General features: G+C 38.7%; 2 protein-coding genes across 10 annotated transcripts in view; one reads left to right on the forward strand and one right to left on the reverse strand.

Moving 5' to 3' along the window:
• The window catches only part of atg9b (autophagy related 9B), an 839,198-nt gene that overhangs the window by 363,972 nt on the left and 451,189 nt on the right, over positions 1 to 24,037 (forward strand). The gene's annotated exons all lie outside the window — the stretch shown is intronic.
• The window catches only part of obscnb (obscurin, cytoskeletal calmodulin and titin-interacting RhoGEF b), a 345,273-nt gene that overhangs the window by 29,366 nt on the left and 291,870 nt on the right, over positions 1 to 24,037 (reverse strand). For all 9 annotated transcript variants that reach the window (XM_062517333.1, XM_062517305.1, XM_062517313.1 and 6 more), the window contains 3 exons: positions 14,934 to 15,010; positions 13,929 to 14,099; positions 12,969 to 13,128 (listed from right to left, as the gene is read on the reverse strand). In XM_062517333.1, coding sequence (XP_062373317.1) covers positions 12,969 to 13,128; positions 13,929 to 14,099; positions 14,934 to 15,010 — 408 coding nt within the window. The remainder of the gene's footprint in view (positions 1 to 12,968; positions 13,129 to 13,928; positions 14,100 to 14,933; positions 15,011 to 24,037) is intronic.

Below are 24,037 nucleotides of genomic sequence, written 5' to 3' on the forward strand. Positions count from 1 at the left end.
TGTCATGACCCAGCTGCTCAAGGCCCTATCAAGTTTAATTGACAGCCAGTTAAATTGAACCTGCATTATACTGGTCTCTGCTCAGCTCTCTCTGTCTACCCATTCACTCATATATACACACACACACACACACACACACACACACACACACACACAAACACACCTGACTGCAGCACTTCATATATACCACACTTCTCCATGCATTCCACAACATTCTCACCTTAACCTAACTCCCCCATTTCACTGCATCATAGAAAGCCACACTCCTTACATCCACTTACATCCACTCACACACACACACACACACACACGCACGCACACTCACACGCACTCACACTCACACTCAGAGGTGGAAAAGTCAAGCTTCAGAGAGTAAAAGTCCAATCACGTATTGATTCTATCTGTGCACTTAACACAGGTGATCTCACCAATTAGCTGCTCTTCCTAGCTGAAGAGTTGTACTAGGGATGGGCATTCGGTTAAATTTTCTTATTCGATCGTCGGGAGAATTAACGATCAACTATCAATTAATCATTAATATTTTCATATTAAAATTAATTATTTATTACATTTAAAATGCAATGAAAATACAAAACCACAACGTGTTTGTTGCGTAGTGTGAGTCTTGAAGCAATGAAATCAATTTCACTGTGTGGCAACAATGAAACATTTTACCAGGCAGGGGCAATATTTGACGCCATTCTCAGTTAAATGCGAGTTTCCGTTTTGATTGTGCTCAGTTTCAACCTATAGCATCAACTCGAATTTAGCATGGAGGACATGCGATGCTCAACGAGCTGAGAAAATGACACAATGGATGTAGCCTAAGTTCATTGAGATGATATGCTGCCCTTATAGCCTACATTTATTGAGACCAGCATATCACATTCCGTCACGACATAGCCTAGGCTACTATCACCAGACTGGTAGAATCTCACTAACAGCTGCTTCTTTTCTTCGTAGTGAGATTCATTACCAGTTTGGTAAATAACATTACAGGATGCACCGCTATATTTAGTCAAGTCATACATAGGCAATAGTTTGAGTTATGGCCGTGTTGTGTAGCCTACTTTGGATAAAGGCGTCTGCTAGCATAATCCTAACCATACACGTCATTGTAGTGTTTGCAGCGAACTAAGTCACTTTAAAAATTTAAATGGTCCCACGCCACACTTCACCGTGACCTCTTCATGATTAGCCTACTTCAAAAATCAAAAGGGAAACTCGCAGGTAACTGAGAATGGCGTCAAACACTTCCCCCGGCTTGTAAAATGTTTAATTGTTGCCGCGCAGTGAAATTGATTTAATTGTGTCAAGACTCACACTACGCAACGCAACCTACAATAGTTTAATCGATTACAAATGTATGTTATCGACAAAATTCTTAATGATCAATCCGCGATCGTCGATTAATTATGCCCATCCCTAAGTTGTACTAATTGGAATCAGCTGGTTTTCCACCTCTGCACACACTTTGCACACACCAAATCTACTCTGTCTCAAGCTTAAAGCATACAATCGGACGTTTGTTTCACATTTTTTATCTTAATGTAGCCTGTGTCTTGCTTTTGCATGCACTGGTCATTTCCTCGAAATTACGTTTTCTAGTTTTATGCGCTATTCAGCTTGAACCGTTTAACTTAGAAACTTCATTCAAACGTTGCAATGTAGGTCCTCTACAGGAGACAGCTGTTATGTTTTTTTTTCAACTTTGTAACTTTTATACTTTTTAAACTACAAATGAAAAACTATTACACATTTAAATTATCCAACTATTTTACTGTTCAGTCATTCCAACTGTTAGTTGTCATCAACTATAACTCCAGCAACTGTTTCAAAATAAAAATACTCACTACAATAACTAGAAATGCAATTCCAAGGAATTACCAGTGCATGAAAATGCAAAAATAGATAGATAATGTAGATATGGTTACTAAGGTGTAGCTAGGGTAAACATGGTTGTTGCATAGTTTACAGAGAGTTGATAGTGTGAAGGTAGACAGTTTAAAGCTGAAACATTCCAGTTCTAACTTAACTAATGATTTCTATTCATGTTAAAATGTTAACTATGGTAACAATGATAACCAGGTTGATTAGCTAACTTAGCCAATGATTTCTAGCAGTTATGTTAAAAATGCAAATTATGCCAGCAATGCTAACTATGGTAACAATGATAACTTTACTAACAATGCTAACCATAGTCCGGGAGCCAAATGCCATAATTTAGGTGAACCTGGCTTTGTCGGTTAAAGTTTTTTTTTTTGCAGAATCTAGTAGACTAGGGGTACCTCTTTAAGATTTAAGAGGGTGCCCGGTGATATCCCTTGGGCAATTTCATATATTAAGCCTTTCTTGTCCAATGTGTTGACTATAAGGCGGATATACTACAGGTGAATAGGGTAAAAAAATTAACAAGCAGATATCACTATGAAACTTCACCAGTTGATTACTTAGATCAATATGAAAAATAAATGTATTACAAGTTTTCTGAAATGTAATGTTTGAATATGCAAATTAGGTATGATGTAATTAAATATGCACTGATTTGCATAAACGTAAAAAGATCAAATCTGAACATTGGACAAAGCCAGCTTAATTTTTTTTCTTTTCATTTTGTTGACATAAGAGATGAAAAGTATTTTAGGGAGGGAATTATGGATATCTCATTTAGTTATTCAGTAAATCAGAAAATACTATACCAGCCTTTAAAAAATCCATTTTCGCCATGTTTTTTGGAATAAAATGTCATGTAAATCAGGCTAAGAATCATATATCAACAAACCCCTCTGCAAAATCCTTCTAAACATGGTTAGGTATAAGACTGAAAAGTTTGGTGTATGTAGATGCTTGTGAAGTGGAGATTTTGTTCTCCGAGTGAGAGAAGAAACTCATCCATATCCGCCTTATATTCAACACATTGGACAAGAAAGGCTTAATATACAAAATTGCCCAAGGGATATCACCGGGCACCCTCTTAAATCTTAAAGAGGTACACCTACTCTACTAGATTCAGCAAAAAAAAAAAACTTTAACCAACAAAACCAGGTCTGACCTGGGTTGGTTGCAACCTGACCCCATGGCTTAGTGACTGGTCTGGTCTGCCAAAAGCTCACGAGAACCTTAAAGGAACACTTCACTTTTGTCGGTTAAAGTTTTTTTTTTTGCTGAATCTAGTAGAGTAGGTGTACCTCTTTAAGATTTAAGAGGGTGCCCGGTGATATCCCTTGGGCAATTTCGTATATTAAGCCTTTCTTGTCCAATGTGTTGAATATAAGGCGGATATGGATGAGTTTCCTCTCTCACTCGGAGAACAAAATCTCCACTTCACAAGCATCTACATACACCAAACTTTTCAGTCTTATACCTAACCATGTTTAGAAGGTTTTTGCGGAGGGGTTTGTTGATATATTATTCTTAGCCTGATTTACATGACATTTTATTCCAAAAAACATGGCGAAAATGGATTTTTTAAAGGCTGGTATAGTATTTTCTGATTTACTGAATAACTAAATGAGATATCCATAATTCCCTCTCTAAAATACTTTTAATCTCTTATGTCAACAAAATGAAAAGAAAAAAATTGAAACTGGCTTTATCCAATGTTCAGATTTGATCTTTTTACGTTTATGTAAATCAGCGCATATTTAATTACATCATACCTAATTTGCATATTCAAACATTACATTTCAGAAAACTTGTAATACATTTATTTTTCATATTGATTTAAGTAATCAACTGGTGAAGTTTCATAGTGATATCTGCTTGTTAATTTTTTTACCCTATTCACCTGTAGTATATCCGCCTTATAGTCAACACATTGGACAAGAAAGGCTTAATATACGAAATTGCCCAAGGGATATCACCGGGCACCCTCTTAAATCTTAAAGAGGTACCCCTAGTCTACTAGATTCTGCAAAAAAAAAAACTTTAACCGACAAAGCCAGGTCTGACCCCATGGCTCCCTGACTACCAGGTTGATTAGCTAACTTAACTGATGATTTCTAGCAATAATGCTAAACATGCTAACTATGCTAACAATGCTAAAATTGCTAACCATGCTAACCAGGTTGATTAGTTAACATAGTTGATGTTTTTTGCAGTTATGCTAAACATGCTAACTATGCTAACAATGCTAACTATGCTAAAATATGCTAACCAGGTTGATTAGCTAACTTAGCTAATCATTTCTAACAGTTATGTTAAAAATGTTAACTATGCTAACTATGCTAACTAGCTAACTTGCTTGTGAGGACTTTTATTTTGAAATATTTGTTGCTAGGATATCCATGGTGGCCACTATCAGGAAATATGAAGTTACTGCAGTATTGGTTGCTATGGAAACTTGTCATAAACGCTTAATTTTAATGGTTGCTATGTTGGTTGCTAGGTATGTGGAGGTTTCATTTAGTTGACTGGAGGCATAGTTGATGATAACTGACAGTTTGAATGGTTGAACAGTTAAATAGTTGAGTAGTTTCAATGGTTAAATGATTTAATAGTGTATTATTGCAGTGAGGACTTTTATTTTGAAACAGTTGTGGACAGAGGAAGTAGTGAAACAGGATCTGTAGTCTTAATGAGATTGTATGCTTAACACTAGAAGCGCCGCGCCGTTCTGACCCACTTATACCTAGAAGCGCCGCGCCCCGGTCATTTGACCGCTTTGACGACCTACTAGAAGCGCCGTGCTGTTGTGAACTACTTAAAGCGCGGCGAGGCGGTCAAATGACCGCTGAGTCCTTAGACTGGGAGGCTTTAACTTACACATAATGATCGCAAGATGGCGCTTCGTGCACGAATGAAATCGTTTGGTCATAAATTCAGTTTGCACTAAGCCATGTCATTCGTGTCAGACCGTGTTGTTGATAATCTGTGGTTGTTTGTTTCATTATGACATAGCCTACAGCACGTTTGAGTTATCTGTTAATGTATTTGTGTTGATTTGTGTTGTTAAAAACTTTGGAAGAGTTCTTGAACAAACCTTAAGCAAACTTGACTTTCAACTAAAATGCTCTAAAAGTGAATGTGGCTAGTTCTAATTCACTCCCCAAATTCACTTCTATTCATTTAATAGGTAGCCTATGTTCGCGCTGCCGAAAATGATCGGACCTGGTCACCTGGAACAAAGAGCCTAATAGTCTGGTTTCAATTACACAGTAGCCAGGATTTCATGCCGCATTTTACAGGCTACCGTGGCTACTTTCTAAAACAACTTTCATTCATTTAGGGAGAAGATCTAGGGTCTAGCTACATCGGAGGGAGGGAGATAGAGAGAGCTATGCTGAGCAGGCATAGGCGTGAGAAGTAGCATAATTTAAAATAATGAGTGAATGATATTCTCTGTTTTGCGAATGTGTAGGCTATGTTTGCGATGTCTGCTGAAAAAAAAGCTAGGCCTATTGTTTCTACAATTTAAGCTAACTTCTATGTGAATTCGAGATTCAGCATTGACACACACATTTTCTCCTAGTTAACAAGTAGAGTCGTAGCTCACTGGTTAGAGCTTCGGCTTGATCACCCAAGGGTTGCTGGTTCGATCCCCAACCTATTCCTGACGGAAGTTCTTTTGAACAAGGCATCAATAAAGTAGGCTATATTTATATTATTTTCGATTCACATAACTACACGCACGCTGGCGAATTCGAACATTCTGAAACGCGCATATGCGATGAAACATGATTGCGCATTCTTCCACGGGTTGCCTAAACAGCCAGCTTACAGCCTAGTCTATGCAGGGGACAGATAGATGGGGTGGGGGTGGGGAGGCAGTTCCTCAATGCCTCGGTGATATCTGTAGCCTAAGTATCCTAGACGAGTGTATGGGGGAGGGGGATGATCGGTTTCAAATAGGCTGCAATGGATAGTGTGTTGTATAGACCCCGAAGCCATTTGCTTTGAGAACGGCTGGCTAATGAAGTTGTTGGCTGGCTAGCTGGCTCAGCCAAAACCTTAATGCAGCCGCCACAGTTTTCATGACTGATAATGGCTTTAGTTGCCACTTCATGTCTACAGATGTGTATATTGTATTAGATATCAACACACAATGTTATTGTATTGTTTTGGACAACGTTCTGCACGTTTCACTTCAATGTAGACTGCATGCGTTCATTGCGTTGTGAACAGCGCAGCAATCTCTGGAAAGGAAACGGTGGAAGTCGCATCAGTAGGCTAGCTAATAGCCTATCACGTTCAATGCTGTAAATCCATCTGTTCCAGAATATTTGGTTCATATCATCAATCTTTGGTTTTGGTGTTTGTGCAACCGGGCCCTGACGATTTAACAAAAGTCTGTGTAGCCCTACGTAGGAATTAGGAAAGTAGCCTATGTAAGGTGAGATCAAAATCAGGCTACTTTGTTTGCTGCTTTTCCCCATGTCATTTTCATTGGTCGTCAACTCACTGGGAGTCCTGTGTGTCGTAGCAACGAGCACAATACTGATGTGGTGTGTCCAGTGGGAAAATCTCATGTAGGCCTAGTTTCTAGGCTATCGTTTATTTTTTCGCGTGTCACTATGATATAATTATTTTTAGATGCAAAAAGTCTAACTGGCTTTGTCAAAGTTTGTCAGTTGGCGGCAGAAAATGATTGGCTGGCGAAATTATTTTTCGTTAATGGTAGGCCTAAACATATTGCGATTCATCCGTTTATTTCAGATAGGTTGTTATTAAAAACCATTAACAAAAAATAATTGTTCATCGACGTTGAAAAACGGTCAGTAAATTCTATCGATATAAGATTTTGCACTTCGCTCCTGCCGAGATGTGAACACGGGTCTCTGGTGTTGCAGACAAGAGTGTTAACGCTGCGCCAATTGACATTATACAACAAGTGCGTTAGGATAGGTGCTTGACTTGACGTAACTCAGTCAGTCCAGCAAATATGTAAGAAAATGCTTATACATTAGTCTGAGCTTTAAAAGATAGCCTACAAATAGAAGATAAGATGTACAACTATGAATGTACGTAGGCATACGCGCCCTACGTACATAAATAGGCTACGACGAAAATTACACATAGCCTGTCGCAACGTTTTCAAAACAAACTCGCATTTTACCACTGTAAATCGCCTCCATAGACTATGCCATGTAAATGAAAAATAGTTATTAAAATAAAGCACATATATAATACATGTTGCACATATATAAACGATATGTTTTATGGTAAAATATTATTCTCATGCCCGACTGACAGGAAATCCTTGCGACATCTGCTGTGAGAAAAGAGAATAGCAGCCTGAACAAAAATGGCCGAACGCGAGACAACATAGTGTTGTCACATAAGTGAGCGCAAAATAGCTCTAAACTAGCTTGTACCGGTGTGCTTTTGATCATGTAAAAATTCTGGGTGACAAAACACGCGTATTTAGGAAAAGTCGTGAACGTAGGGTCCTGGAATTTAATCGAGTGAAAAGATTTTTTTTTTTTTGTAATCGCTGCGGTCAAATGACCGCAGCCCGGCAGTTCTAGGTATATCTAGGTCAAACCCCCACGGCGCTTCTAGGAATACGCGTCAGCGGTCAAATGACCGGCGCTTGGCGCTTCTAGTGTTAAAGCCTGAGAGAGAGAGAGCTGCTGCACCTGGACTGGCCATCTGGCATAAGATTCTAATTGCCCTATTATGATGTCATAATCACAATGTTAAGTCTATGGGGGTAATTTGAATAGTTTTTAATTAAAGAGTCACTTCACCCCATAACTTCACCCACTTCACATTTCTGAAAACGGCTTTCAAAATGGGCGAGACGTTCTGAAATTTGGAGAGAGAGTGCAGCACTGCTGCAACCAATCAACCATGGTGATTTCGTGTCAATCTGGGAATGAGTGCTGCAGACATGGCTTATCACAGGTAGGCTAATCAGGGCAGCAGGTGTTGGGGCGTTTCAGTCCTAATTTGTAACGACCCGGTGACGTAGTGTCGGACTAGAAGTGCAGGACAACATCAGCATTCCAATAGTATTTTGGACCAACATGCCATGGCATGTTTTCAAACGGTAGTATGCGCGAGAGAGCAATATCTCCAATACAAAGTCAGACGAAATGTTACTTTTGTCGAGAAACATGATTTTTGTCAATATTAACCCTGGTAATAGTACAGTTCACCACTTATGAGTATTTTCAATCAATCAACAGCTCAAAAAACCTATTTTAGGGTGCAGTGACCCTTTAACAGTTTAAAAAGTATAAAAGTTACAAAGTTGAAAAATGCAAAGCACACATGGCATAAGCAAGACCTACGCAACAAAGTTTGAATGAAGTTTCTACGTTAAACGGTTCAAGCTGAATTGCGCGCGTTAGAAGAAGAAAAATAAAGACTAGAAATGCAATTCCAAGGAATTACCAGTGCATGAAATGCAAAAATAGATAGATAATGTAGATATGGTTACTAAGGTGTAGCTAGGGTAAACATGGTGGTTGCATAGTTTACAGAGAGTTGATAGTGTGAAGGTAGACAGTTTAAAGCTGAAACATTCCCAGTTCTAACTTAACTAATGATTACTATTCATGTTAAAATGTTAACTATGGTAACAATGATAACCAGGTTGATTGGTTAACTTAGCTACTGATTTCATGCAGTAATGGTAAAAATGTTAACTATGCTAACTATGCTCACAGTGCTAACCAGGTTGATTAGCTAACTTAGCTAATGATTTCTAGCAGTTATGTTAAAAATGCTAACTATGCTAGCAATGCTAACTATGCTAGCAATGCTAACTATGGTAGCAATGCTAACTTAAACTAACAATGCTAACCAGGTTGATTAGCTAACTTAACTGATGATTTCTAGAAATAATGCTAAAAATGCTAACTATGCTAACAATGCTAAAATTGCTAACAATGCTAACCAGGTTGATTAGCTAACTTAGTTGATGGTTTTTTGCAGTTATGCTAAAAATGCTAACAATGCTAACTATGCTAACCATGCTAACTAGGTAACTTGCTAGTGAGGACTTTTATTTTGAAACATTTGTTGCTAGGGTATCCATAGTGGCCACTATCAGGAAACAAGAAGTTACTGCAGTATAATCATGTTGGTTGCTATGGAAACGGTCATAAACGCTTAATTTTAATGGTTGCTATGTTGGTTGTAGGTACATGGAGTTTTCGTGTAGTTGACTGGAAGCATAGTTGATAACTGACAGTTGGAATGGTTGAACAGATAAATAGTTGAGTAGTTACAATGGTTAAATGATTTAATAGTGTATTATTGCAGTGAGGACCTTTATTTTGAAACAGTTGTTGACAGAGGAAGTAGTGAAACAGGATCTGTAGTCTTAATGAGATTGTATGCTTAAAGCCTGAGACAGAAGGTGCCTCTCATATAGCGTTTACGCGTCCTCTCTCGCTCCTCGATCCTCACTGATCTACATAAAGAATGATGGAGCGGCAACAATGAGATAGTCTAGCCTTTCTTCTATCTTTCTTTATGTAGATCATTGAGGATCGAGGAGCGAGGGAGGACATATAAACGCTGCTTGAGAGGCACCCACAGTAAATACTTTAAAAGTTATATGTAGATAGTCTAATTAATGTTGATAGACAGAATGTTTCATGGATGTTGATAGGCAGATTGTTTAATAGATATTGATTGACAGTTTAATGGGTGGATGAGTGAATGGTCTGAAGAAGATGAATGGATAGAAGGTTGGATGGAATGTGCCTTATATTTTTGTTAAGAGAGACACTGATACAGCTCTCTGAGAGTAGTTGATACAGGTGTAATCAATTTAACTGGCTAGTCTTAAGAGAGCCAGAGTGTGCTTAAAGCCTGAGACACAGTAAATAATTTAAAAGTTGAATGTAGATAGTCTAATTAATGTTGATAGACAGAGAGTTTAATGGATGTTGATAGGCAGATTGTTTAATAGATGTTGATAGACAGTTTAATGGGTGGATGAGTGAATGGTCTGAAGAAGATGAATGGATAGAAAGTTGGATGGAATGTGCCTTATATTCTTGTAGAGTGGAGAGACACAGCTCTCTACTGAGAGTAGTGGATACAGATACAGGTGTAATCAATTTAACTGGCTAGTCTTAAGAGAGCCAGAGTGTAAGCCTGAGACAGAGTAGATTGTTTAAAAGTTGAATGTAGATCGTCTAATTGATGTTGATAGGCAGACTGTTTAGAATGGGTGGATGAGTGAATGGTTTGAAGAAGATGAATGGATAGAAAGTTGGATGGAATTAGGAAGACTTATGTTGATACAGTTGATACAGGGGAACATAAAATGTAGTCTCAAGAGCCTGAGAGAGAGAGAGAGCTGCTGCACCTGGACTGGCCACCTGGCGTAACATTCTAATTGCTGCCGTGATGTCATAATGAGCAATGTAAAGTCTATGGGGGAAATTGTAATAGTTTTTAACTAATAGTTTAAAAAGTATAAAAGTTACAAAGTTGAAAAATACAAAGCACACATGGCATAAGCAAGACCTACGCAACAACGTTTGAATGAAGTTTCTACGTCAGGGGTGTCAAACTCATTTTCACCGAGGGCCACATCAGCCCAATGGTTGCCCTCAAAGGGCCAGATGTAACTTCTAAGATTTGTAGCACCAGCCACAAAATCTTTAGCATCGGTAAAACTTCTAAAATCGAGAAGAGCAAAAGGTATCAGCATGACATGTTCTTTTTTATTATTGTTATGTTTTGTAAAAACAAAACACCACTGTCAGTTCCATACAGTTTGACTTTTCAATGAGGGTCACTGGTCAGTCAGGAAGAGATCATGCCATGGATTCTTTTTTTTTTTTCATATTTCTGAGTTTTTAGATTCGAGTATATTCAACTTTACTGTCATTGCACGAGTGAAATACCAGTAACGAAATGCAGTTTTACATCTAGCAAGTGATCCAAACGAGTAGGCTAACTGTCATGTCAAAAAGTGCATCCATATGAAATGCGTCACTAGCCTACACCGTTCCATACACATACAGTAGAAGCGAACAGTCCCGGTGGACTTTTTCTTTGAAGTTTTAAAGTTGAAAGGTGCTGTGTGGATTCTATGTTGTTCGTTTTAAACTGAAATAAAAATGCAAAGCAACAGGGCGATTACTACAAACTTCTAGCATACCTCTGCTTGCCTGATATGAATGCACCTCTTCTCGGTCAGAATAGGCTTCGCTTTTGGCCAAACAATCACTTGCTCGATTAGCAAGGATTTGGAGCTGGATTTTTTGGATAATAGGACTACACACAATTATACATGCCTTTTTAAACGTAGACGTAAACGTATCACGTAGTTTACAACTTACATCGATTCCCCTCTCAAAGAAGCACACGCACTTCAGACAATTCACAGGCAGGCTAAACCGAGCGCGTAATTTAGGCGCTCCGTTCGCTAAAATAGTTTAGAATACTGGTCTATTTTGTTTTCACACGTAGGGGAGAGCAGGGTCAATTGAAACACTTTTCAGTTTAACGTCTTTTTCAAAACAGGTGAAAGGGATACAAATAATGTTGTCACATTATCAACAACTCACATGTGTCCTCTCTTAGTTACCAGTGTAATTTCATATACACCTTGAGTGATCGCGTTGTTTTTTTAACTTTGAACGTAAGTTGTCATTTGTTTCAATTGACCCGCCCAGTCGGGTCAATTGAAACACATGTGCGGGACGAATGAAACAGCATATTGTAAACAGAAACCATTCACTTTACTCTAGTTTTTATGAAACATACCTAACAACATACTTCTGTACTTGTCATGGCTAAAATTTCACCGGATTCTTCAAAATATAAGTAGGTCAAAAAATGTATCTTTCCATGTGCATCAATGTCGAGATACGCGTTTTGATTAAACTCACATTTCTTCATTTTGTACCATGCTGATGACTACATTTCCATCTAATTTACTTATTTCCCGTTGTGAGCCTTGTTGAGGGATTCACAATTGATCTTCCTCTTTTATTTTGAAACATTTTTTTTTTTTTGCATTGATAGTTCGGGACGATTGAAACAACTGTTTCAATCGTCCCGACAGTGCTAACTAACACTTAAACATATTTTGCTTCTAAACCTCAAAATGCTGACATTTAACACTTTCAGACATGTTTAAGTAATGATTCATCTCTCGTATGGTCATGTGATCATTGCATGAAACAATAAACACGAGTTGTGATCACAAAAAAATTACCGCACATAAGATTTTACTTGCCGGTGTCAAAAACAGGTTTGCGGGGATAACGTTGGAATTCGATGACGTCATGGCACGAGATTTCCCGTGGTTGGCAAGTCTTGTGTGTTGAACAAACTGACGACATATGACATTTCAGATGTGCATGGTTTTCGAGGAAATCGCTATGTTACTTTCGTCCCGTGTTTCAATTGACCCGGCTCTCCCCTACACGTTGCTATCACATCTGATGTAGCCAGTTGCACTGATCATAGAGGAAGGTGGTTGATGTTGCCTCCCTGTCAGTCTCACATGCGTGCATTGTATTGCAGTGTATTGCCTATACGCAAAAACTGTATCGGACCTTTTAAGCTCTCGCGGGCCACATACTGTATCAGACCCTTAAAGCTCTCGCGGGCCATATGAAATGACGTGGCGGGCCGCATCTGGCCCGCGGGCCTTGAGTTTGACACCTGTGTTCTACGTTAAACGGTTGAAGCTGAATTGCGTGCGTTAGAAGTAGTGGAATAATAAGAAGACTTTGGAAGAACAGTATAGTGCATTTTCATGCACTATAATAAGAAGAAGCCTTGGAAGAACAGTACAGTGCATTTTCATGCACTGTAATTAACTTTTCAATAGTGTAATAATTTAAACAATGAAACTATTTAGCTGTTCAGCCATTCACTAACATTAGTGGTGTACAAGTGGTGAATACAGACAAATGAGTAGATAAGTGGAATTAATTTTTAGCACACCAGGCTAACAGCAGATTTGGATGATTAAGCAAGTTTGGTACATTAGGAATTTACTTATCTGGTATAGTTGTATGCATTTGTACATTGTCAAGTATACATACCTTGAAATACTGGTGGGTGATCTTCTCACTTATAGCAGCTTCAGCTTGGCGCTGGCTCACCAAGTACTGTAAATATTTCTCAAACCCTTCAGTATTTTTCAGGAGTTGCATGGCTACATCATCATCTGTATCACACTCATTGAGGCCAGGGAGAATGCAGCTGAAGGAAAGTAAGCAGATAGAGTTTAGACAGATAGTCAAAGTATTTTAGTATCAGACATTTATAGATTGTAATAAGTGGGTAATGTTATGGTAATATGTATGCAAATTAATGGTAATAATATTTTTAAACCACATATTACAAATAATTAATGTGTAATTTCTAGGCAATTACTGTGCAGTTACCATACAACAACAATGCAAATAACTCGGGTTTAAGGGTAAAATAAAATGGTAATAACTGCTGTTAATATGTACTTACTGAAGCAATAAATATTTAGGATTTACTTATTGTGACATAATATGTGACCTGTTATCTGTTGTTATGATTAAATAAATGAGGTAATTTCACAATAACTATATGGTAACAGGGTTGTAAAATACTGTTTTGTCTTTTCGAAAGGTTTTCTGTACGGTGGGGAGTTGTTGAAATCCTTTCGAAAAGCAAAGATTAATGCAAGTACGGTTTCATCTCATAGGAAAGCAATGTTCAAAATAAGATCTGACCTATTTCTCCCAAGGAGCAATACGAATAAATTGAGATGGGAAAAAAAGGTATTTTGATATCTTAAATTAAACTTAAGTTCAGAAAGGCTTAGACACCGCTTGCAGCTGAGAAATAGCCCTCTGTTTGTTTTGACCTGAAGAAGAGTAAACAGGTGAGATCTCAGTAAGAGCTGACTTATTTCTTGTGAGACGATGATAATACACAAAAGGGGAAGTGCTCAGCTGCCAGAGCTTATTTGTTTCAGAGGTAGTGAATCATCTCTGTGATATAAAATATAATGCATATCTAGTAACCTGGAATGAAAGGCTTTGATGTCATCAATGTTTCTAAATATAGTGTCCTTCTGGCTTGCCATCTCAGGTGGGACCTCCTCACTCTCCATTTGCTTCAGATGGTGGGATGAGACGAATTCCATCTCTTTCACATACTCTGCCTCACTGTTAATCATCTCTTGGATGAGTTGACTAAATAGGTGTGAAAAAGAGCACAATATCAGAATTGTTGTCTACCAGGCATTACACATTTTGAAAAAGCATGTCTAGGTGCCATTTACTGTAGAACATGAGGCACACGGCTAACATTCCAAATACCAATGTTAACATTATAATAATCAAAATAATGCCAGGTGAAAACTGACTGCATGTACTGTATGTTGCTGCGACGTTATAACCAAACAGCTAGCTGCTTGGCATAGCACAGACATGTAAGTATTTATTGATTGATTGATTCTTTATTGAACAATATCATGTGTTCAAAAGGATATAAAAATTCAATAAAGCCCAAAGGCTTGTTTCCATTGTGATCAGTAGGATGGAAGGGGACTAACAGGACATAGACTAAAACATTAAAGGAAAAGGGGGAAGGGGTCAAACAAGATACAAAAACAAAAACAGACAATAAGGCAAGCCAAAAGTAGACATACTGTATAGACATGCGCTACAAAACACAATAATAACTAAGACAGACAGACAGACAAGCAGACATACAGCCATACGCTTTCTATTCCTAGTGCTTCAGATTTTTTGATTTTGTTTATAAGTTTAATAACCATTTCTTTATTGAAGACTTAAAATGAGAGTAGGAGTAGCTCAGCTGAAATCAAATCCAATGGACTAATTATAACAAAAACAATAGTATTATACAAACCATAACACATCAGAAACACTCAATATACTAAGTGCATATTAAACAAATAGGGATATTCCACCATTTGGGGAATTACACTCATTTTCCACCTCCCCTTGATATGTGTATATGTGTATGCAATTATTTCAGGGAGTGTAATATCTCAAACATACCACAGCTTCCTCTTGTACTCTCCTTCAGTAACCTCCTCCCCAGTGCACTCAGAGGGCTCTCCTGCATCTGTAGAAAGCTAGTTACCAAAATGAAGACATATCAAAAGAAAAAGGTTATATGTTGAAACTATTATAATTATAATTATTATTACTGCTCTTCCTAGACTTCATATTACAACAAGATTAACATTAAACTTAGATTTAATCTTATTCATATTTATATATCACAAACTCTTCACTCAACGTTCATTTTGATAGACTATGAAACACTTGGAAAAAAAGATGGTAAATAGTCTCAGTTCTTCCACATGTGGACACTCTGCCTGCCAATTTATTCAAAACATTTTTTCACCATATAACAACAGATGTCACATGTTGTAAACGTTTCACTGCTGTCTGACACTTTTCCTAAGTCACTGAAAACAGCTGTTGCAAAGTCACTGCTCAAGAAGAATAACCTGGATAAATCCATGCTATGTATTTGTGTGAAGCACTTTGAATTGCACCAATGTATGCATTGTGCTATAGAAATAAATTGCCTTGCCTTGCCTTAAACAATTACAGGCCCATATCCAATCTTTCTTTTATTGGCAAAATTATTGAAAAAGTAGTCTAACTACCTTCCTAACATCAAAGGGGTATTTTTTTTTTTTACTTTGTTGATTTATGAATGTTGAATATCCATAAAAACAAATACATACATACACAAAAAATATAAAAAATAATACTGACACCCACCCCCTCTCTCTGCCCCCTGCATAGTTGTTTGATTTGTAAGGCAGAGCAATAGGCTGGCTGTTTAGGCAACTCGTGGAAGAATGCGCAATCATGTTTCATCGCATATGCGCGTTTCAGAATGTTTGAATTCGTCAGCGTGCATGTAGTTGTGTGAATAGAAAAGAATAGAATAGAATATACTTTATTGATGCCTTGCTCAAAAGAACTCTGGGTCGGGGATCGAACCAGCAATCCTTAGGTTTTTGGGCTGAAGCTATACTAGCGGGCTCTGCCCCACTGATATTAGAAAATGTGTGTCTCAATGCTGAATCACGAATTCACATAGAAGTTAGCTTAAACTGTAGAAACAATAGGCCTATAGCTTATTTCAGCAGACATCGCAAACATAGCCTACAACATTCACAAAACGGAGAACATCTTTCACTCATCATTTTTAATTACTTCTCGCGCCTATGCCTGCTCAGCATAGCTGCTCTCTCTATCTCCCTCCCTCCGAGGTAGCTAGACCCTACAAGATGCTTCTCCCTTAATAAATGAAAATTGTTTTAGAAAGTGGCCGCGGTAGCCTGTAAAATGCGGCATGAAATCCTGGCTACTGTGTAATTGAAATCAGACTAGGTTAGGCTCTTTGTTCCAGGTCCGATAATTTTCGGCTGCGCGAACATATAGGCTACCTATTAAATGAATAGAAGTGAATTTGGGGAGTGAATTAGAACTAGCCACCCATTCATTTTAGAGCTTAGATTATCTGCCCAAACCCAACCTGCGGGCCAGTGTTACGAATCTCGAGATCCAAGAACACCGGTGTTGGGTCGAAATCCCTCGGTTCCGTCGGGTCAGGCTATAATCACAGAACGCATGCCTCCGTTTTAAAATAGCCTATAAATAACATTTCTAAGTAGCATACAAAATGTAAAAACGAAATATAAAAAATGAAATACTATGAAAAAGTTGAAAGTCAAGTTTGCTTAAGGTTTGTTCAAGAACTCTTCCAGAGTTTTTACCTCAAACAACACAAATCAACACAAACAACAGATAACTCAAACGTGCTGTATGTCATAATGAAACAACCACAGACTATCAACAACACGGTCTGACACGAATGACACATGGCTTAGTGCAAACTGAATTTATGACCAAACGATTTGATTTGTGCACGAAGCGCCATCTAGCTATCATTATGTGTAAGTAACAGCCTCCAAGTCTAAGAACTCAGCAGTCTTTTGACCGCCTCAGCCGTGCTTTAAGTAGTTCACACCAGCACGGCGCTTCTAGTAGGTCATCAAAGCGGTCAAATGACCGGGGCGCGGCGCTTCTAGGTATAAGTGGGTCAGAACGGCACGCCGCTTCTAGTGTTAAACAGTATCCTTGTCTAGTTCCTCTCTCTAATAATATGAATTTGTCTTTAAACAAGAACCATTTATTTTTACCCTTGCTGTTGGCTCATTATATATGGATTTAATACACTGTATAGTATTCTTTTCAAAACCAAATTTCTCCAGTGTCATATATAAATATTCCCAATTAACCATATCAAATGCTTTTTCTGCGTCAAGACTAATCAATGCTGTTGGTGACTTGTTTTTTTGTATTCTATTTGTAATAAGCAAAGTTCTTCTAATATTATCTTGGGTTTGACGTCCTCTAACAAAACCTGTTTGGTCCTCATCAATAATATCTGGTATAATTGTCTGTAGTCTATTAGCTATAATTGAAGTATACATCTTATAGTCAACATTTAAAATTGATATGGGCCTATAATTTTAACATAATTCTTTATTTTTTGTGGTTTGGGGAGCACTGTAATAATCTCTTCCTTCCATGATGGAAGAATACAGTTTTTTTCCATAATCCAGTTAAAGGTAGTGAGGAGGAGTGGAGTCAACTCTTGGTTAAGTTTTTTATACCACTCAGGTGGAAATCCATCACTGCCTGGTGCCTTAGATGTTTTTAATTTTCCTATAGCCTTCTTAATCTCCTCTGCAGTTATTGGTGATGCTATAGTCTTATTTTGTATGTTTCCTATTGAGGGCAAATCCAGCATGTCAAGAAAAGATTTAGTCTCCTCTCTATTGGGTATTTTGATCACTTTGGTCATTTGGTTTTCGGACAAATTACAGCACTGAAACAACTCGTGTTAAAGCTTTCAATGACATATTGTACGCCTCAACTCAGATTCTAGTAAAGCATCAATCCTAGTGATACTGGACCTTAAGGGCAGCATTTAAGACTGTTGATCATAATGTTTTACTACACAGACTAGAACACTGGGTTGGATTTACAGGCATACAGTAGTTATCAACTGGCTCAAGTCATATCTACAAGAGAGGAGCATCTTTGTTGCCAACTGTACCTCAATCTGTCCTTGACCTTTAGTGTTCCCCAGGTTTTGATCTTGGGGCCACTACTATTATTCAACCTCTATATGCTCCCACTTGGACAAATCGTCAAAAATTATTTGATTTCATATTATAACTATGCAGATTACACAGAAATTGACTCTGTCACTAAATGACTATGGTCCCATTGAATCTCTGTGTCAGTGTATAGAACAAATCAACACCTGGATGTCTCAACATTTTCTTCAGCTGACAAAAACGAAAACAACCGACCACATTACTCCAATTCTTAAGTCCCTTCACTGGCTTCCAGTAAGTCACAGAATTGACTTTAAAGCACTACAGCTTGTTTATAAATCAGTAAATGGAGCAGGACCTAAACACCTAGCAGACATGCTTCAGCAGTACACACCTTCTTGTCCTCTCAGGTCTCAGGAGAAAAACCTGTTACTACTGTAAAACCTGCTGTTATAACTAAACATGGTGAAGCAGCTTTTAGTTGCTCAGCTCTGGAACCAACTTTTGGATGATATTAAAAAAAGACCCCAATAGCCAGTTTTAAATCTAGATTTAAGAGTCATTGCACGAGAAAACCAGGCAAAACCAGCAGGAGGTAGGAAGATGGGGGTCGGCCAAATCGGCTCATACTTTGTATATGTGATAAGTATGTGGAACTATGAACAGCCATATACTTAAAACCCTCGAACTCTTTTTTGTTGTGGAGTTCTGGGGCCCCTCTCAGAGAACCTCAAAAATCCAACAATTCATGGCTGAAAATGACTGAAATTGCCATTTCTACCCTGATTATCCTGATAAAGATATGAACATGAGCTTTATGTTTCCATAGAGCTTAGGTAGAATAGTTTTAAAGACCAAAAGGTGCACTAGGGGGTTATCTGTACCACTGAAAGCAGAATTTTCATCCCTCTAAAATTGGTCATTTTTAGGAGGCATTATCTCACATTCGCAGTGGCTTTGGTGGATGGTTTTACTGTTGCTGGACAGAGGAACATCTTCTGATTCAAAAACAATTGTCGTCTAATTGGGCCACACATAATGTGCACCGTGCCAGGAGGGTCTTTACGGGGTTTTTTCGGGTTTTGGAGTATAATAAACCAGGTAATAATATCTCACTATAGGGTAATTTATGGTAAATTTTTGTGTCACTGTATGACAAATTGTTAAAGAAAGCTTTAATTAACTAGAAAAGCACTCAACGAGTGCAGACCTCTGCATGCATTGTTGTTCTTGGTTGTCATACATTTGAAACTAGACTATTCAGATCACCACCGAGTGGCCATACCATGCCATTACATCGCAAACATCTGGCATTACATCTGTTTGTGATGTAATGCCATGGTATGGCCATGTGATGGCGATCTGAATATGGTTTATCATAGGCCAAAATACAACAAATCCTGCTAAAGACCCTCCTGGCACGTCACACATTATGTGTGGCCCAATTAGACGACAATTGTTTTTGAATCAGTAGATGTTCCTTTCTCCAGCAACAGTAAAACCATCCACCAAAGCCACTGCGAATACGAGATAATGCTTCTTAAAAATGACCGAAATTTAGAGGGAGGGAAATTCTGCTTTCAGTGGTGTAGATAACCCCTCGGTGCACCTTTTGGTCTTTAAAACTATGCTACCTAGGCTCTATGGAAATATAAAGCTTATGTTCATATCTTTATCAGGATAATCAGGGTAGAAATGGCAATTTCAGTCATTTTCAGCCATGAATTGTTTGATTTTTGAGGGTCTCTGAGAGGGGTCCCAGAACTCCATAACAAAAAAACAGCTGGAGGGTTTTAAGTATATGGCTGTTCATAGTTCCACATACTTATCACATATACAAAGTATGAGCCAATTTGGCCGACCCCCATCTTCCCACCTCTGCCTGGTTTTCTCATGCAATGACTCTTAAGACCAAACTGTTCTCAGATGCTTTCTGCTAACTTAACTTCAGTTACAAATCTGAATCTGCATTGAAAATGATCCTACCTTGTGTCTTTTATTTTGTCTTTTAAATTATTCTTTATTTTAAGTGATTTTACCTTTTCTTTTTTTAAATGACCCCTTTCAAACCTTTCTTTGACTATTGTCCTATGCTTTTATTAGTGGGCTTGCTGTAAAGCAAGGCCCACTATTGTTCTTCTGAAGTTTACTTCTTATTTATTATTCCTGTTCACCCTGTTCACACTTTTTATAAAGATTTTTTTTTATGCCTTTAATTGGACAGGACAGTAGAGAGAATGACAGGAAGCGAGTGGGAGAGAGTCGGGGTGGGATCCGGAAAGGACCACGGGGCGGGAATCGAACCCGGGTCGCCGGCGTGTGGTGCAGGTGCCCCAGCCAGTCGCGCCACGGCTGGGGCCTGTTCACACTTTTTAAAGACGCCTCTTCTCCTAGAGTGTTTGAGCTATCAACGCGGTTCCAACACTAAAAATTCAGGCCCGATCCGGTGTATGATGCCAGCTATTTTCGGGTGGCTGCCCGTTGTCGTTTTTGCGGTATTCCCGTTTTTCGGTCCCATTGAAATGAATGGCGGAACGTTCAAGCATTGTGTCATCACAAGCTCCTTAAGGCTGGCTAACATTGTACGATTTTGGTCTGTTTCAACAGTCGGCGACTACATTTCCAAAATCGGGCGGAAATCTTGGGAGTTGTACTAAAATCGCGGCGCGCTCCCGTCATCTAAATCGTTTAGTGTAAGGTGCCAATCTTAGCGTCGGAGTCAGTCTTTTTCTAGTTTTGCCAGCGATCTTATCCACCAAAAATATTTTTCAGTCTGCATACTGTAATAATCTACTAACTGTGAAAATATCAGACCCTATTTCGCCTTATTTTAAAAAAACGTAATTGCTCGTTTCATTTCATAAATGGACTACAACTACAAGTGACGTGACACCCTTCAACGACGTTACTCACCTAGCATGGTTTGTTTATTAGCCTGTTAGCTAGTTGGTTAGTTAGTAGACAATCACACTTACTGCCAGCTCTTGTGTGAGTAGGAGCACAACACAAGTTATCCCAACATAAAGGTAATTACCACGCGGTTTACATCGCTCTCTGTTATTACAAAAATATGTAAAGCCAGTTAAGCAAATTGCCGTTTTGATCATTTGTAGATGAAGCGCCCAAACTGGTGACGTCAAATGCTACTGTAGTTCGTTATCACCATGTTACAAACAAACTCAAAACAATTAAACTGATCCTAAAAAATAAAGTATGACCACTAGAAGCAATAGAACTGACCTAAATGCATAGCATATTGAAGGCATTTAACTAAGTTCCCATCGTGGGCCGAGATATATTTTTCTAAAAGAAAATCCCATCCACTCCCGCTAACCTCTAGGAACGCAACCACTAGATGGCAATGAGATTACTTTCCCTCCCTATAGTGACCTCGCTCCAACACGAAACAGGAAGGGGCAAAATAGGCGACAGCTGTTGCCTATATGATTATTTGTTAATGAATTTCCTATAATTTATTAGTCGGCTATTCTACGTGGCAGAACAATTCTATATCTGTTAGTAATGTCACACATGAAACAATGCTGCAGAAACGCGAAAATATGACTTTGATGAGTAGGCTATCATATATGAGTTCCTGTTGATGATGACGTGTAGCCTAGTGCACGATGGAAATAATTTGAAGGAATCTAGTAGCAGTCTTATAAATAGTGACCCACAGTCTACCCACTCCTAATCTGAGACTGGCCTGCGACTAGACTGTGACTAGAAACTTGATGAATTGTCTTTAGATGTGAGAGGGTCTGAGACTGTAGTCTTTCAAAAATCTTTTCCAAATCTTTGCAAAGTCTTTCAATGTAAGGTAGGCTTTAGCTGCTGGCTTGCTCGTTAGCTCCTGGCTTGATTGCTTGCAGCTGGCAGATCTGCTTGAGCTGGGCTGGCTTGGGCTGTGTGTGCCTGTGAACGTGTGTGCATGTAACTTTTGACCCGTAGGGCCGATTTTCCAAAATGTTTTCTCCCATCTAGCGGTTAGGGATTATATCGCAGCCTATACGGACTACGGTAGCTTCTCAGGTCAAAAAACATAATGCCCAAAGATCTGCGACGAGACAAAACTGTTGCGGAGGTGTGAATTAAATGCAATTTTCTTTTACTGTCTATGACTAAACGTTGCACATCGTTGCCAACATTTGCAAGCCGTTGCAAAACATTCATTAGGTTGTTGAGTATAATGTTAATCTCGTCGTGAATCTACCAAGACAATGGCCCTAGTTCCAGTCTCCTAGTCAAAACAGAACTTTTCTCTATTGTCGTTGCTTGTGTGTGTTGCCAATAAAACTCACTTTCGGATACGTAATAAATTATTTCACTTTGCCTGTTAACCGAGCTGGTTAGCACAGTAGCTAGCTAGCACAGTAGGCCTACATAGAAAGTTATGGGAAGGGCTAGTCAGGCTTGCTAGCTAGGTAGCCAAGGACTGTGGTTAAACTTGTTGTTGCAAACTAACCTGAAGTAACATAAAACCGAAACTTCTCCATTGTCATTGCTTGTGTGTGATACCAATAAGACACACTTTCGGACACAACAAACCATTTCATTTAGCCTGTTAACCGAGCTAGCTCGCTAACGTTTGCACCGTAATGGGAAGTGGTAGCTAGCGGTTTTGTACAAAATCTCACAGCTGTTTACAGCTCCTCGAGTCACGGTAAAATGTCATGTTTGGTACAAACCTAATTAAGAAACACTTATGATGTGGGTGCTTGCGTTTCTTTACGAATCTGCAGTCTTAGTTGGTATAGAAATGACTGTGACATGTAAGAGGGCAATAATATGGTGCCCGTGAATGTTTTGCAACTAACCTGAAACATCCTCCTCCGTTCAGCAAATTTGTATAACTTTGTAGAACTTCTAGTTCTAGTAAAACTATGGTAGGTTAGTTTATCAACTGTCTGTGGGTCTAGAAAGCCTTTTACGTGGCTATGTAAACTAAACTAAAGGCCATTGCGGAGACAGTGACAGATCACGATCAAAGTTACTTTATTTGTTTATTTGGAAAATACAATTACAGTGTTGGAATGTTAGATAGACAGGTGGCTTGTTGAAAACGGGTTCATAACTTACATCGCTGAATGTAGGAAATGGATAGATCCGAGATATGGTCTCTGCCATAGACATAGCTATGGTCTCTGCCTTCAGAAGTCAAAGACGGAGCTGTAGTATTTCGCAATCGCATATGTCCGGAGCGCCCACCCGTATTCCAAGATGGCGCACGCAAATGGAGCGCCGGGTCTGAGCTATGGATATTCAAACGAGGATTTCTGAGCCAATAGGAATGCTTCGAATTGGTGGTAGGTGTAATTACACATGAATGAGGCCACATTTATGAATGGGAAATGTTGATTTTGGTAACAAACCATTGGAAATCTTACACAATGTCCCTTTAATTGTCTGGGATGGCCACACCTGCGATGTAGGAGATGGCCTAATTATGTTTCAGTAGAAGCACTATGGATAAGGATCACGCGAACATGGCAGAGGAATTAAGGCGAACGGACTGTAAACTGTAACATAAACCCTAATCGATTATCACATCATGTCAACATAATTCCGTTAATTGGACTAAGTAAACGGCTTGCTCTGATGTCGGACTTCTATATCCACATCTCTGCGAACTTTTGAGCAGGGAATGAGCTCACGTTACAGCTATATGCACAGAAGACTATTCAGTGGACACTATTCATTCTGTTGCACTCATCAGAGGATTTGAATCATGGCACTAAATCCACGTTGGTAGTCTGTTGTTGACATGGGGAGCGATAGACAAATATAATTTGGACAAAACATAGAGCATATTAACTCATTGAGTGCCAACAACGTAATATTGCGTTTTTAGCTCCCATCCCAGTCAGCACAAATAGAGACAAATACGTCTCCAAGACGCCTGGAAAAGATCTGAACAGCTTAATTACATCGTGTTCCAACGTCTTATTTTGATCTTACAAACAGCGGCGGCATCTCACTGAGAATGCGTGTCGTAGTTCCAGATCTTTA

Source organism: Sardina pilchardus, chromosome 2, assembly GCF_963854185.1.
Source record: "Sardina pilchardus chromosome 2, fSarPil1.1, whole genome shotgun sequence".
NCBI lineage: Eukaryota > Metazoa > Chordata > Actinopteri > Clupeiformes > Clupeidae > Sardina > Sardina pilchardus.